Raw genomic sequence first — 17,327 nt, forward strand, 5'->3', positions numbered from 1 at the left:
AATATTCAAAGTTTCTCAATTTTTTTTAAATATTTCATATTTTTAAATATCTGTTTTATCTCTTTATCTTAAAAGCTGCAATTATAATGTAATAAAAATATTTATATTTTTATACTTTTACTAAATTTATGTTAATGCATAATGCAAAATGTAAGGAGACATTATTTCTATCAATATTTTATAAGTGCAACTTATATATATAAGTTTATTTTTAATTTTCTTAATTTTTTTATTAACATATTATTTTAAAAAAATAATCTAGGATTTTTCTAAAAAAAATTTATCAAAAATATTCCGTATTTTATATGTTCATATAATTCTATATGTTCAAAAATAATATTTATAATTTCTTTTTTATAAAAATTTCATTTTATACTGTCTTTTTATTTTGTTATATAACTTTTCATTGAACTCTAGATATTATTTTATTTTTATCATATTATATTTTGGTCATATCATCATCATTGGAAATTGTTCTCAAATTATTTTCGTCGAATTTCGATCATCCAAAAATACTCTCATCTTTTGAAGCAACAGATAATCACTGTTGAAATCGGTGTGACTCGCGCATCGGTCGATTCATGCGGTTCCTTGAAAAGAGCCACGTGCGTCATCAGAGCTCGCAGATTTCTTCGGTGAATCCTTGCAGCATCATTGAGCCTGTGTTGTTTCAATTTCGAATTTTTATGAAATACGATCGAATCGAATCGAATATTTACGTATTATTTAATTACTATTACTTAATATTAGTTTCTTAAGAAGAATCGAAATAATTATCAGTTTTAAGAAATTGTTAGGAAATGTTTTATAAGTATTTTGAGAATATATTAAGTGCAATGAAAAGAAATATTTCATTTTATTTTTGAACTCGTGAAATATATATACTTTTTAATGAAAAAATTTTTAGACATTGTTAAACGTGCAATTATACATTAATAATGTTTATATATTATTTATTAATTAAAATTGTTATTACATCAAAATATTTTTTACTTTAAAATTATATATAAAAAAATATTATAGGTCTGTTTCAGATCTATTTTTAATTTTAACAGATGTGACATAATATCTTAAGCTGATTTAGAAAAGTTAGAAACATTTGAAAATTGCATATTTAGATATATCTTTTTATACAATATATTTTTATTAATAATTGTTTATAATTTAATATTTTCAAACATTATGCTGTGAAAATACTTTAAATAAAAAACATAAAATACATAATAAATGAAAAAAAATTCTAAGAAATCAGTATTAGAAAAGAAGTATTAGAAATCAAATAATAAATAATTTAATAAAGTTACATATATTTTTATATAAATTATTTATATATAATAAACATCCACATTTTTGCCAAATTATTCATTTCTAAAATTATCTTTATTACCTCGTAAAAAGGTAAAAATCAATAATTCATTGCAGTCACAAGAAAAAAATTATAATATATAAATGCAAATATTTGCATTTATAACACAACGTGTTTCTACGAGAACTTATTAATAGAATAAGTTTCTAACAAATAAATATAACGAATAACAAAACAGCACTTCATGAATACATTTATAGATATAACGTTTGTAATAAACTTTGAACTTCATCATATTTTTAAAAAAACAAAATTTTTACTAATTTTTATTATTATTTATTTATTTATTTATTATTATTATTTATGTTATTTTCTGTATCGTTATTATTTATATTTTTCTATTATTTATACTATTTTTATTATGTAACAATTCGTTTTTTTCGCGAATGGATATACGTAAATTCGTCGAGGAATTTTCCAAGTGCTGTGTCGGCACGTTCCAGACGAATACTGTCCGTGAATGGAGATGATGCTGAAAGTCCGATTGGTGGAGTACGAATTCCCGGAACCAAAAAGGAGACCGGTCGGTTTCGGGGCGTACATCGCCAACCGCTGAATCATGTTCAATCGGCCATCTTTACCTATTTTTTCTTCTTTCTCTTTTTCTTTTTTCGGATGATCAAACGAGTTAGCCTGACCGCACGCGGTAACCTTTCATTGCCTTCTTAGGCTGGTTAGCATATATATTTTTTTTATTAGGTATAATGGAGGATTAGGTATATATTTACGTTGCGATTTTGCGATTCTATTAATCCAGGAGTGGAATGGACGTGTTGAATTTATTATAATTTGTAAACTTTTTAATATTAATGAAAAAATTGTCGTTGAGAGAATATCTGTTCAAAAAAGGCAAAATTTCACTTATAATCATATATGTCATATTTATTTTTTCTATTCTTAAAGATTTAATGATTCTTTTTTTACAAAATTTTTTTTAATTCTGAAGTTAATTAATAAAAATAGAAATCGTTGGAAATATATAAAATAAATATTTTAGATAAAAAATGTAGTTTCTATATTTTTCGTAAGAAATGTAGCAATAGTGTTTTATAGTATTAAAAAAATAAAAAAATCTGATAATTGAGAATAATAATAATAATATACTTTATATTTAGATATCTAATAATATATGTGATAACATATATAATATATTTATATCAAATATCAAAATATTAAAAATTGTAATATCACATATTTGATACATCTAGATAATAATTATAAAATAAGATTATAAAATCTAAATATATATTTATTTTAAGTATTCATTATGGATATAATGAATGTAAAATATTGATATATTTTTTAAAAATAAAATAAATTTTATGTGATGAAATATTATTATTTCTCTGTTAAATTTAAATAATTAATTTAATGTTGTATGTTTTTAGTAATGTATATACATTTGGAGAAAGCTGTTTAGAGAAAGATTCAACATTTCGTTATACCTTGAAATAAACAATTTATGACAAAAGAATCCAAATTTTTCATAGAATCGATGTAATAAATAATAATTTATTATTATTATTAGTCTATTTTAGTTATTGGAATAATAAATCAAAAAGCTTGGTCGAAAACTTATGCTTCAAAGTTTACTTGCTAGGACTGTAATGATTATTCCGAATTGTTCAAAATTATTATTAATAATTGTTGTAATAATAAACAAAGATTGTTGTTACATTGAATTATACATGCATCGATTAAGTGTCAATATGTAATCGTCATTTATCTATATATTTATACACGGCAATTAGTATTCAAAATGTATAAATTATTATTATTACACTTTTATATAATATTCATTTTTCGAATTCATGGAATGTGAAAATAAAATATAAAATAAACAATCAAAATTAAATAATATTAATTTCATATTTATAATTAGTAATTATCGTAATTATAGTAATCAATTAGTAATTTCTATCGTAATTTCGCACGCAAGGATTTTTTTATATTTTATTTTTGCATTGAAGAAATAATAATCCAATATAAATAATAACAATAATTTTTGTTAATATCTTAAAAATTATGAATTTGTGGTAATGTAGACCACAATCCTTAAGATTATGAGCTTTCGATCGAATTATTACACTTCTTTAATTCTTTAATTTTTTAATTGTTCTTTAATTCATTGTTTCAATAATTAAAGTTATGCTCAAATATATTATATTAAATAAGCGCACTCTAAATCTTGATGCACTCTAATTCTAATTTGTAAATTAATATTATGTTCATAATCTTTCATTAAAACTATATGATAACAGTTTTTGTTGCCTTACTTAACAATTAATAGTTGATAATGTTTTATTAATTAGTTTTTTAAGTTAAGTTTTTAAGTTAAGTTTTTTAATTATGTTTTAAGAATTTTACAAAATTGTAATAAAGTAATGAAAGAAAAAATTCGACAAACAAATTTTCGACAGATTTGTTTTTCAATAAAATATTCAAATTTTCTTATTTTTTATTTTTTATTTCTATTTTCTTTATTTCTATACTATCGCCAAATAGTCTCTCGCATCAAAATATTTGTATGATATGTTTAGAATATATTACATTTTGCAAGATTTTTGTATTAAAGATATAAAAATTTAATATATCTTTTACATTCTTTTATATAAATAACATTTAAATTTTGAAAATAAAATGTTGAAAATACGATCAACATTTCATACTTCATCTAAACCAAGAATAAGTATAAACAAGAACAAATAATGGAAAAAGAATAGAAATAATATAAGAACTCAAGATCAGCGCCATCTCTTGATTATTTTTAGAAAGATATTTTTGGTATTTAAACAAATGTTCAAACATAAAAAAAAACTGCGTCAATATCTAATTAATTTGATTGTCTTTTTTGCCTAAGTTATTGATAAAAAATATAATTTTTATATATTGTAAATATATAGGTTATATATATAGGTTATATGTCTTGTATATTTTTATATCTCATGTACATATTTTATGTATAGGATATTAATTCAAGAAATATTTTTGAAGATATTGTAAGACATATCTAATAAGATTTATTAAATAGTAAGTAATAGTAATAGTAATTGAAGTAAATCAATTTTTTTATATTGGCTGCATTTTTTTGCTCAGTTATTAGCATTCATTGTGCATTATTCAATTAAATTTGCTTTTGTTTTCATTGTATGTATATTAGCCACATTCATGCTTTGCGGTTATTATGTAATCTTACTTATTCATTTCATATTTTACAGAAGTTTGATTCTAGAAGCAAAAACAATAATAAAATACAAAAAATGATATACACAAATATTGAATGAATTTATTAATTAACTTCTTCTTCACTGCTTTTGATGACTTCGAAATATATAATAAAAAGCATTTTAAGCAATACTTCTCTTGAAGTGATATCTTCTATCAAGATTGAACGAAAATAAAATATAAGACAATTTTTGGACAAAATTATCAAAATTTTAATATTACAATACATAGCAATAGTAATATGATGATCAATTAATTTTTCCAATATCACAAAAAAAATCTTAAAAAGATTCGAAATCAAAAGTTCGTTATGTATATTAGTTACTAGATTCTTTAATATGTTTATAATATAATAAACAATTGATAAATGAATACTGACATACACTATATATATATAAAGAATTCAACGATACAGTATGTACACTATCACTAAGAGATATATATAAACAGAATTAAATGATATAATGATGAATTTTTTTTCGAAAATAAATTTACTATGTATAAAAAAAATTGCTTAAAATAATAATTTTAACAATATATTTCAAGTTCAATAATGAAATAATTAATCACTAATTAACTAGAAAAGGTGACCGATTATTTAGTCAAAATGTTTATTATTTACATAAAAAAAATTTATTAATATTAAAACAAAATTTATACGAATATGATAAATAAACATATTTTTTTAAAATATTATATATTACTATTAAAAATATTAATATTAAATTATTATTTTCAAATAAGTAATTCATTTGAATAGCTATAAAACAGTAAGATATTACGAAGTACACGAAATCAGCTGTGAATTGTCAAATTTTTCTATCGTAATAAATTTTTCAATATTTATAATTTGTTTAGTGTAAAAATATCAAGGTAAGGAATTTGATTATTTAATTCTTAATTTTATTTTTTTGGAAAAAGAAGATTAATAAATTTTAATATAAAAAGTAATGACATACATGAAAAGTAAGGTTAAGAATTCTTAATTTTCAACAAGAAAATCTATTTAAAATATTCATAAAAACTTTTTTAAATAGAAATAAAACGTGATGCACAATGTCTCCTGATCCTACACAAGAACCTATTGAAGAAACATTAAATACACCAAATTTATCTCTTGATACTAGAGGAATAAATACATCGGATAGTGAAGATGATGATATAGCAATGGCAGGATATGTACCACTATCTCAAATTCCTGCAGATAGTGATCCAATGTTATATGAGGATGAAGTATGTTTATTATTTTATAATATTTTGTTTATGCATAAATATTAATATAATATTTATGCATAAATATTTATAATAATAATCTCTTTACGTTTTAGGATGATGAATGGATAACTAATGTAGGTGAATCTAGTCAAGTACTGAGAGCTCCATTAGAGTCACAGCATGTATGTTTCTTTAATTTAAAAAAATATTAAATATTAAATATTTTTAATAATATTTTATATTTTTTTATTAGGATTGTATGTCAGAAACAATAGAAATTTGGTCATCTCCCCATCGATCAAATATTGATATGGATGCAGATAAAATTAATCAAGTAAAATCTATGATGGCATCTTTTACTTTACCAGTTACAGCAATTCCAGAATGGGCAAAAGCTATATCGGAAGATCAATGGAAAGAACAACTTATTGGACGTATTAAAGAAATGCAAAATGGAGAAAAATAAATTTAAGTATTTTAATTAATTTTTTATATAAAATTATGTATATAGTTTGATATTATTATAAAATTAAATATTTAATTTTTTTTTTGAATTATAAAGTTGAATTCCACTGATAAATGTAAAATTTCAAAGTAATCATGTGGTGACATTTAATCATATTTAGTCTTATACAGTAGACAAATTTGATATTATGTAAAGTATAATAAATAAAATTATTTATTTTATCTTAATCGAATTCTTATTTAAAATCTGTTTGTATATTTTTTTGTAGTTTGTATCTTATTATTAATATACTTCATTTATATAAGCACTAAATTTTTTTATTTGTTTATGATAAATGATTACATGAACATATATATTGTATATGATATGATATTGCTTAACATATGAAATTATCTCAGTCATTCATTGCAAAGAACACACTTGCATCATTGATGAATTTCAAATAAACATACAATGATATTCATAATTCGAAATCTGCATTAATAGAGGCAGCTTTTGTGGGATTTAATTTCATTCGTAATGTAGCAACATTATCTTCTATTCTTATTAATTTTCGGAATTTCTGGAAAAAAATATTATTTCAATCATGTAGAAAGTAGAATTATATAGATGAAATAATTTATAGTATTATTTCATATTATACTTCAGAGATAGTTCCAGATGTTGTGAACCAGATATATATCATATATCCAGGAATACATAACATTGAAGATAGACCACAAAGCCATCCTAACACATGACTCCACCATGGATACTCATATGTAAGATATTTTACAGGAACAAATTTAATTATGTTAAATGTGAAAACACCCTGATTTAAATTTAATAAAAGATAGTTAATTGAATTATATAAAAAATGAAAATTAATTCTGCCACAACAAATACAAAAATTAATACTTACATAAAAATGTTGATTAAGACTTATTTATTAAATTATAAGCAATTGAAATTTGCATTAAACAAATGAAAGATGACAAGAGTAAGATAGTATCTATTTTATTGTTGTTAAACTACTTTTATTTTGTTTTATTTAAGACGAATTTAAATTATTTATAACATAATAAGTAAGCTTCAACATTTTTATCTATCAACTTTTGTGTTTGTTTCAATTTCTATCGACTTGAAGCTATGCAGATATTAATGTATACACATAGATATATAAAAAATTTTGTCTTACCACACAAATGGCAGGAGTAGTGATAGTCCAACATATTTTCCACCAACAACAAGGATAATAACCAATCATGTCACGAATTCCATCATAAAAACGATTTACACCAAATGCCCATGAGATAGCAATACATTCAAAGAACATTAAAAACAAAAGACAAAATCCGCTTACAGCGTATGAATCTAAGAGTTGAAATACATACATTCCTCCCTAAAAGTATTATGAGTTTTTTTCATAATTTATTCATAGTTAATAATAAAATTTAATTTTTATTAACTGCTTACTTCAGTAATGCAAAAAAGGCCAATAAGATATGAGACAAAGCATACAATAGCTATAAATAATTCTTTTCGTTTTCTGAGAAGTCGCGGCCATTCATCTACTGCAGCCGTGATAAAGCCTTCAACTGTACAAAACTATAAAACATAATGGACGATCATTTTCATTTTCGGTTTATTAAAATATTTTAAATTACCTGACTGTCTAAGCCAATAAGTATAAGCATGAAAAAGAATAAACAAGACCAAATTGATGATCCTGGTAATTCTAGAACTGCAGAAGGATAAACCAGGAAAGCTAAACCTGGACCTAATTAAAACATTTATAACAATAGAATATTAACAAAAAATCATAGATAATATATACGATTTAATATTAATTATTAAAATTACCGGAAGCCGCAACATCCGCAACGGGCTTTTGTTGTTCATGAGCCATGAAACCAACCACAGAAAATATAACAATACCACTAAGCATACTAGTACAAGAATTTACTGTACAAACAATAAGTGCGTCTCTAAAATAAAGTAAATTTATGAATTACATACATAAAATATATATATATATATAATATTATTATATTTGTGAAATACTTTTAAAGAGTCAATTCTAGAAATCAAAACACAGAAGTTAATATACAAATATTATTTATTTAATATTATCTATTTATTTAAATTATAAGCAATTTAAATTTGTATGAAATAAAGCAAAGCAATAATGTGATAAAATTATCTGATTCTAGTTATGAATCAATATAAATTTGTCTAATACAAAATTGTTTATAACTTAATAAATAAGGCTCAATCAATATTTTTATGTAATAATTTTTGTATTTTGCTTTTAAAATCAATTCTCTAAAAATATTTCACAAATATATAAATATTTTGTATAAGAAATATAAAGAAATCAAATTTAATTAAATTAAATATAAGAGATGAAATGTATGTACTATGTTTAAATAAGCATAAGTTATTTACTTATAAACATTATTGTTGAACTTATTATAACTTCCTAGAGCAACTAGTGCACCTAAACCCAGTGCATAAGAAAAAAATATTTGCGTCACTGCATCTATCCATACCTATAAAAATTTGTTAAAATATATCTTAATTTAATGAGATATAGAATTTAAATATTATTAGAAAAAAGAAACAAAATTAACATTAACAAAAGAAACAAAAAGAAACATTATTTTAATACCTCGGGATCACTGAGTTTCGAAAGATTTGGAGTTACATAATATTTTAAACCTTCCATTGCTCCTGGCAATGTTAGTCCTCTTATTAATAAAATCGTTAACAATGCATATGGAAATAATGATGTAAAGTATACAACCTGTACAAATCAGCAAACAAATTCAAAAATTTTATTGAAATTATAAATAATTATAAAATCATACTTTTCCAGTCCATTTTACGCCTTTCCAAATACAGAAATAACACATGATCCATACAACAGCCAATGTACCTGCTAGTTCCCATCTTATTGAACCTATGTTCTCTATACCATCAGAGATTTGAAGAGTACGCCTCCTTTTCAAAATAATATACACATTAAAATATAATCATAAAACAAATATTATAATAATTGTATTATATGAACTCACTCCCAAAATTCTTTCACTGGATCTTTCAGTAAAGCGTGACTTAAATTACCGATTGGGGTAGAACATATAATATCTTCATCTTGAGTCCAACATAATGCTTCTAAACGTTCCGTAGGCGTAAGACAATAACGTGTATTCCAAGGATTGCCGCATGTTCTCCATGGAAGATCTATGTACATATTTAATATTGAAAAATTCTATTCATTGTAAAACTTTATATGTATTATTTTTATTATTTTCATACCAATTCGTAAAGAAACCAAAAGATAAAAAAGTGCCCATGCTAATATAATGATATAATATATATTAGTCCAACAAGAAAGTACACAAGTAGCGTATCCAATGCCTATTTGTAAAAAAAATCATAAATAATGGTAATAACAGTTTAATAATTCATAGAATATAAACACAATATAAATATCCTAATGTAATATAAACCTTTGAAAATTGGAGCTATTTTAAAAACACCTAATCCACCTATAGTCATCATTTGTCCCAGTGATAATTCCATTAGGAACATGGGTACTCCGGCAAGCGCAAGAGCAATGAAGTAAGGAACCATAAAAGCTCCACCGCCATTTTTATAACAGAGATAAGGAAATCTCCATAAGTTTCCTAATCCTATAGCCAATCCTACTACAGAGAGGATGAATTCAATCTTGAAAAAATAAGAATAATTCAGATTTTAGATATTAATTTTTAATCATAACATATATATGTGTGTATCTTTAATTGCCTTTTTTTTTTTTGTTGCAGTTCTATTGCTATAATTCACGTTAATATTTTTTATGTTTTCACCTTACTGCTCCACATTCCTCGATCTGGCAATGTTTTAATTTCCTTAAAAGCTGAAGATTGCAAACATTGAATCGCTTCAAAGCGAAAATCTTGCTCTTTACCGCCATTTGAAACTCTTACGGGTGGTTCAGCGAATAACGCTTTTAATTCTTGAACTGGATTCACAGGTTTACGCGGCAGAGGACTAGTGGACCTATCTACCTTGGATATTTTAGAAAATTCGCTCGAAGGCATTATTTCCTGTCCGAAATACAAATTCAATCGAATTCACCTCATTCTATTAAATCTTGCTTCGATCTGTAAACAAAGATGAAGGAAAAAAACTCTAAGAATTGAATTTCTAAATCTTTGTCAAATGTTTAAATTACCAGATTGCCAGACTTATAGATCTAAGTATTGTCGTATTATTTGTCGTAATTTTTATTCTTTGATTTTATTTACATCTTGTATTTGTATATATTAAAAAAAAATGTTAACGTTAAATAAATTTATAATGAACGGTAAGTGAAAGATGACGCGATCATTTCTAAAGAACTTTGAATGTTCAACAGTCATCGTAGTTACATGAGATACGGCTGTACAAGGGTCTTGATGATGATGGATGACAGACAATGAGCCACTTCCGGGAATCACGTTTGTTAAACGTTGTTCCCATCAGGCAACCTTGTCCTATTTTATTAATTATCGGTAAAAGAAACAATGTCATCGGAGACCATCGCATAGAACAATGAACTACGATCGGCGGACGTCTTCCTACTATATAAAACCATTCGGATTTAAAATTTCCAATTTACCATGTAGGAAGTAGAAAATTATTCATCGGCAATTTTGTCGTTATATTTTAAGTAGTCAATATCTTAAGAGATCTTAATAAATTATTACGTTTGTTAACGGAGATATATATGTATGTATAGAGACTCGTTTAATTTTCAAGTAAACAAATTCTTATATCAACGATAATTAACAATTTCATATTTTTTAAACGATACTGTCTTATAAATATATCTTATAGTATAAAACAATTTACAACTTCTACACTTCAATTATGTAATAAATTCAATTGTATACAACTTGAATGAACGATAAATTAATCTTTATGATATTATCACTTAATACTCATACTAATGATTATTGATATACAAAAAAAAATAATAGATTTTATGTAATTAACAAAAAGAATAGATAATTATACATTACATGTGAATAATAACAGAAATGTTTTTTCTAATTTTAAAAGAATTATTAATATAAATATTATAAAAAAAATTAAAAAAAAAAAGAAATTTTATTTTATGTTAATTCTATGTTACATATTTTTTTTTTTTGATAAAATAATTTTTTACGAATAATAAGATAGAAAAAGGAAATATAAGAATTTCTAAAATAGAAAAAAATAATTCGTAAAATTTTATACATAAAAACCATTGACAATAATGTAACCATTAACAATGAGTATCTTATCTCTTATAGTATTTCTATCAATGATCACAATATTTTGCAGAAGAAGATCAAAAATACTATCTTACTTTTCTCTTGTCATACAACTCGAACAATGTACATACGTGCACAATATCACGAACAGATTTAAATAAATAAAATTTTCACTAGATCGATATGTCGATAGCAGTCGTAAAGCGGTCGTAAGTAAAAAAAAAAATTATCGAAGCGTGTCGTGTGTCGGCCCGTGTCGTTACGTTCACAAATCGCGTTTACAAACGGTGAGTGTTGAGATTTCTACTGTGCCCTACAGATCTACCCCACAATGGCGTTCAGTCCCCTAGGCACCAACACACCTATCGTTTCATTCAACAAATTAGTGCCACAGTGTCATTCTATATTTAGGTGCACTATGTGAATGGTGAGAGAGCCCCGGAGTTCGCTAATAACTGATTGACCACACCGATGGCCGCGAATTGCTCCCTTCCCTAAGAGTATGTACATTTAAAATGCATTGAACTACACTTGATCTTGACTTTATGATATATATTAACGAGTTGTTCAAAATTAAAATGCAAATATAATTTATTATAAATTTATTGAATTATTATCAAACAAATTTTCATATTTGTCGATCAATAGATTGTAAACAATAACTTAAAAAAAAGAAAAAAGAAAAATAAAATCAATGTATCATAGTCCTTCGAGAAAAAGTACTTCATACTCCTTCTTTTCCTTGAAGAAAATATAAAAATAAATGTATGATGAAAGTATGAAGAATAGATGAAAATTAGTATGAAGAATAGATTAAAAGAATAATATAAAGAAGATCTGATCAAAATGTTATCAAAGAGACACATAATATATCAAAATATTAAAATAATGAATGACGGAAATGAGATATGAAAGAATAATAACAGGAAACATTTTGTAAATTCTCTCTTCCGGGTAATTACTATAATTTCAGGGACACAAAACAACTGTTTGCTTTGTTATTAAAAATAAAGAAAATAAAGATTTTATAAAATATATTTCAAAATATGTAATAGTAATAGTAATAATTTAATAAAAATATTTTTTATATTTTTAAAAAAATGTTAAGATGTTTTTTTACTTATATTTAATACAAATTTAGATATATTATACAAATATTATAGATTATAAATATATAGATATTTGAATAAAAATTCTTAAAAATATTATACTATATATTTTTGTTCATTCATAATACATTATTTTGAAAAATTATGGTATATAGTTTATATATATATTATATATTAAATATAATATATATGTAGATATATGCAATGAATTTATGTGTAATCATTTCAATCAATGATAAAATTTTAGCAACATTAATATTATATTAATATTGTAACATTAATATTGTATTAATTATTTATCATAAATTATAAAAGTATATACATTTATATATATACATAAATACATAAATTTTAATTTAATAAAAAAATTTTACATTCAGATTAATCATTTAATCACTTATCAATTTCTTTGAATTTCCATTTATATTAGTTATAAGTTAGTTTATAAAAATGTAATAAAAATAGAAGACCAATTTTGGAAGTGTTTTCAAAATTTACTATTATTTCTACAATAGCAGGAATATTCGAAAAAGTTTGACAATCTTTCAACAAATTATATTCCTGTAGAAAAAAGAAATTTTATTCTAATTAAAACAATTAATAAAAATTTCTATATGCTTATAATTCTTTAATAAAAAATTTCTGAATATAATTTTATATGAATTTTTTTTATTCATTTATTAACACATAACAAGTTTTTATCCCTATCTTTTCAGATATCTTATATATGTCACAAAGGAAACTTTAAAAAACATTCAAATTTATAAGAAATTCTGATATTTTACAAATTCATTCATTATATGATTATTAGTTGCCTTTAACTATCAACTATGATGAATACTATCACGGAATTATGTACAAGCAGAATTTAATAACATAATATTAAAACTTTTTATGAATAATTTGAAAATTAAAGTTGATCACCTATTATATATAAAACAAAAAGTTTAAAATATTTTAATATTTTGAGCTTATTAAAATCAATAATAAAATGTTAACTAATTAACAGACTCATTAATTATAATTTTTGATCAATTAAAATTAATTTTAAAAAACTTTTTAAAAAACTTTTTAAAAAACTTTTTAAAAAACTTTTTAATTTTAAAAAATTAGATAATTATCTAGAAAACTTATCAATGATTTTTCAATATTGTAAAAATCAACATTCTTATACGTATAATTACTACTCGATTTTAGTTTTCAAAATATTTGCAAAAAATTCTTGCTATTCTTATATTGAATTTTGCCTATATGCACATAATATTGTGTATTAGCATACAATCATCACTTCAAATCAATAATATATCATAATAGCCATATTAATAATATATCTAATATCTATTAAATGTATAATTATCTATTAATTATCATAATATATCTAATATAATCATAATATATTTGGAGCAAATTTGGATATTCTTTCAGATCCATGAAATATTGAAATAAAATATAATATAATCTTTAGCCAACCAAAATTATAGTAATAAAAATTATAATAATGTTGCAATGATCAATCTTTCTTAATATTTAATATTGCTATCAATCATTGTAATAATTTAATTTCGGTTATGTATTAATTTTGATCGTTAAGATTATTTTATATTAATTATTTTATATTTTAATTTTTTTCTATTCTGAAATCTTTCGGATTTAAAAAATTTATAAAATATTGTACCTTGCTATGGATTTTTTTGTTACAGCAAACACTTATAATTAGGAAAATAGTATTATATAGAGATAAAAAAAATATTTGATTTCCCAACCACCAATAAGTTAGAATTATTAATGTCACCTATATTTTATGAGACACCTTATAAATGTTGAGATCATTATAGCTATTATGTCTGCTATTCGTCATTTGATTATAAGTCGCTGCTGGAAAAATAATTATATTAGTTACGTATATAGATAGAATAATCAATAATCAATTCAATAATCAATTCAATATCAAAAATTATTAATATTTCTAATTAAATAATGTTAAAATACTTAGATTTAGGATTCACTTTCCTCTTCTTCCTTTAAATTTTATGTCGATCAAAAGCGTAAACTTTTCATAAAAATAATCATTTTGTAATATAATATATTATTGGTTTAATAATCATGCTTGGTTAATAATTAGAAAAAAACCCTATTACTGAAAATGTCATTCAATTTATTTTAAATTTAGTTAATAATTTTAGTAATCTATTATAATAAATGTATGCATTGTTTTAACTGATTACTAATAAATATTTATTTTAATTGAAATAGTAAACATTTTTATATTGAATCGATACTTTCATTGAAATCTTAAATAAATGATACTGAACATATACTGACAAATATATATTTAAGCTTTCTACTACTTATTACTAGTACTACTATTACTATTACTACACATACACACACATATATATATATATATATATATGTTTATTTTAATAATTGAAAAATGAGTCTTCTCTATTTACACATATGATTTTTAGTATTTATTTACAGAAAACTTAGACAAAATTAAAATAAGAAACAATTTTTAGATAATCAAAATTATAATGACTGAAATTATAATGACTACAGACTAGATATAAGAATTAATCAGCTTAAATTCTTTCGAAACCAAAGTTGACTGTCATACCGACTTAGAAGTTTGTCACTGATTTCAGCGGCCTCTGCTTATGAATGACGATCACGCGATGAAATAGTTATTAAAATATTAATAAACTAAACATATTGTTCGGCAAACATCATTCAATGCAAAGAAATAATTTTTATCATGCAAGCTGTATTGAACGAAAGAAATTATACTTCGCGAAATTGTTAAATAGAATACTATTAGAATTATCTTTTTAATATTATTATATCTTTATAATTTTTTAAATAAATAAATATTGGCAAAGATTCTTTTAATAAAATTAATTAATTAATTAAAATTTTTATATCCTAGTACTTTTACAATAAATAAATGTTGATAAAAATAAATGATAATAAATTATTGTTTAAAAAATTCAAAGAATTATTTTCAAAAGAAAAATTCTATTTTTTTTTGAAAATAATTAATCAAAAAAAGAAAAAAAATAAATAATTAAATAAAAATATAGAAATTAAAAATTAATTAATTTTTTTTAAAAAATATATATTATTTAAATTATAGTTCCATATGATATCCAATCGTGAATCATAATATTTGGAGAGAGAAAGAACAAATATAAAATTTTAGTTTCGGGAATTTATTGATTTCCAAAATATTAATGAAAACTTTTAGTATTATTAATATTGAAAGCTATATATGTAGATGTTATCAATACATTGAATGATTTATCCATGTGAATTAATATAACTGTATTCACTATTATCATCAAATGTCGAATAAAATGGACTGGTCAATAATAAAAATTTAATCATTCATGTAAAATATGCCATCAGGAAAAATTCAAAAACAAGATACAAATATAATATCAATAGGCTATGATAATAGTCCTTTCTTTCCCCTCATAAATAATGAAATCTCGAAAATACATTGAGGAAAATGAAAATTAAACCTATTCGAAAAGAAATATTTATCGTAAGTAGAATATTTTTAATAAGTTTGTTTTATAAACATTTTACTTCCGTATTCTTATGTATTTCTTTATAAAAAAATTTTTTTCTTTAATAATATAGATATATTATTTAAATTAATATTATATAATATATAAAATATATTATTTATATTATTATTATAAAATGATATAAATAAATATATATATTTATAAATTAATATTATAAAAATAAATATTTTTATTTTTAAGCAATAAATATATGTAAAAGGAAATAAATTAATGTGTAGATAAAAAACATTTACCGTGCAAATATAACAAATGCTATTATTTTAGATATATTTTAAATAAAAACGATTTTATATTGGTATTTATATTGGTATTTTAGAATAGAATTTAAAAAATTCTCCTATCGATTTAACTTAACACTTGACAATGACTATACTATAGCGAATACAGATAATAATATTTGGATAGACAGTATTTAATATATTAATATCTATAATACATAACTTTCAATGTGTACTATTAAAAGATTTTTTATTAATATCTTGAAAACCAATAAATTCATGAAACTAAAATTTTATATTTAAAAAATCTTCCTCTCTTTTTTTTCCTTTTCAAATATTATGCTGATTCGTGACCATATAAAATGATACGTTATCATATAAAATATCATTATTGTATTATTATTATATTATATATTATTATATATTATTATTATTATATAATAATTAATATTGATTAATCAACAAATAGAGGATTAATTAGAAATAGAGAATTCTCATTAATTTTGATAATTTTTGAATATATTTTGTAAAAGATTTTATAAGATTTTAAATTTTTTTCTTTGTCCATTATCGCCATTCAGCGATTAATTTTTAAGATATTTGCAAAAAAAAATTGGTTTTACTATTATATAAAATTTTTCTTATACGTATATATATATAAGACTTTGTACACACAAAATTTGCGATTATTATTTATTTTTATACATGCTATGATATTAAAAATATATAACAGGTAAATCAATTAAAAATTTATTGTTCGTAGATTGTTCTTATATAAACTTAAACATGTATCAAATTTAATGTCAAGTTTGAAATCTACAGAATGTAAAATAAATAAAATATGAAACAACAC

The 17,327-nt window shown here is 22.1% G+C and overlaps 2 protein-coding genes across 3 annotated transcripts; one reads left to right on the forward strand and one right to left on the reverse strand.

Moving 5' to 3' along the window:
• The first annotated feature begins 5,328 nt into the window (after positions 1–5,328).
• Positions 5,329–6,493, forward strand: LOC552306 (male-enhanced antigen 1). The gene is made up of 4 exons (XM_624681.6): positions 5,329–5,464; positions 5,629–5,824; positions 5,920–5,988; positions 6,060–6,493. The coding sequence occupies exons 2-4, from the start codon at positions 5,648–5,650 to the stop codon at positions 6,270–6,272; spliced, it is 459 nt and encodes a 152-aa protein (XP_624684.1). The 5' UTR covers positions 5,329–5,464; positions 5,629–5,647; the 3' UTR covers positions 6,273–6,493.
• A 74-nt stretch (positions 6,494–6,567) lies between these two features.
• Positions 6,568–11,921, reverse strand: Gat-1B (GABA neurotransmitter transporter-1B). Of its 2 annotated transcripts, NM_001011643.1 has the most exons (14): positions 11,653–11,846; positions 10,127–10,423; positions 9,767–9,986; positions 9,573–9,674; positions 9,329–9,497; positions 9,122–9,254; positions 8,923–9,057; positions 8,700–8,803; positions 8,115–8,239; positions 7,919–8,031; positions 7,728–7,859; positions 7,450–7,653; positions 6,916–7,083; positions 6,568–6,834 (listed from the first exon to the last, which is right to left on the reverse strand). In NM_001011643.1, exons 2-14 carry the CDS (start codon positions 10,358–10,360, stop codon positions 6,733–6,735), a joined length of 1,941 nt encoding a protein of 646 aa, NP_001011643.1. In that variant the 5' UTR covers positions 10,361–10,423; positions 11,653–11,846; the 3' UTR covers positions 6,568–6,732. The 2 variants fall into 2 exon arrangements, with proteins under 2 accessions (NP_001011643.1, XP_006557552.1); XM_006557489.3 differs by lacking the exon at positions 8,923–9,057 and having other exon boundaries at positions 6,574–6,834; positions 11,653–11,921.
• Positions 11,922–17,327: the final 5,406 nt, after the last annotated feature.

The sequence above is a fragment of the Apis mellifera genome, linkage group LG6, assembly GCF_003254395.2.
Source record: "Apis mellifera strain DH4 linkage group LG6, Amel_HAv3.1, whole genome shotgun sequence".
Classification (NCBI taxonomy): Eukaryota; Metazoa; Arthropoda; class Insecta; order Hymenoptera; family Apidae; genus Apis; species Apis mellifera.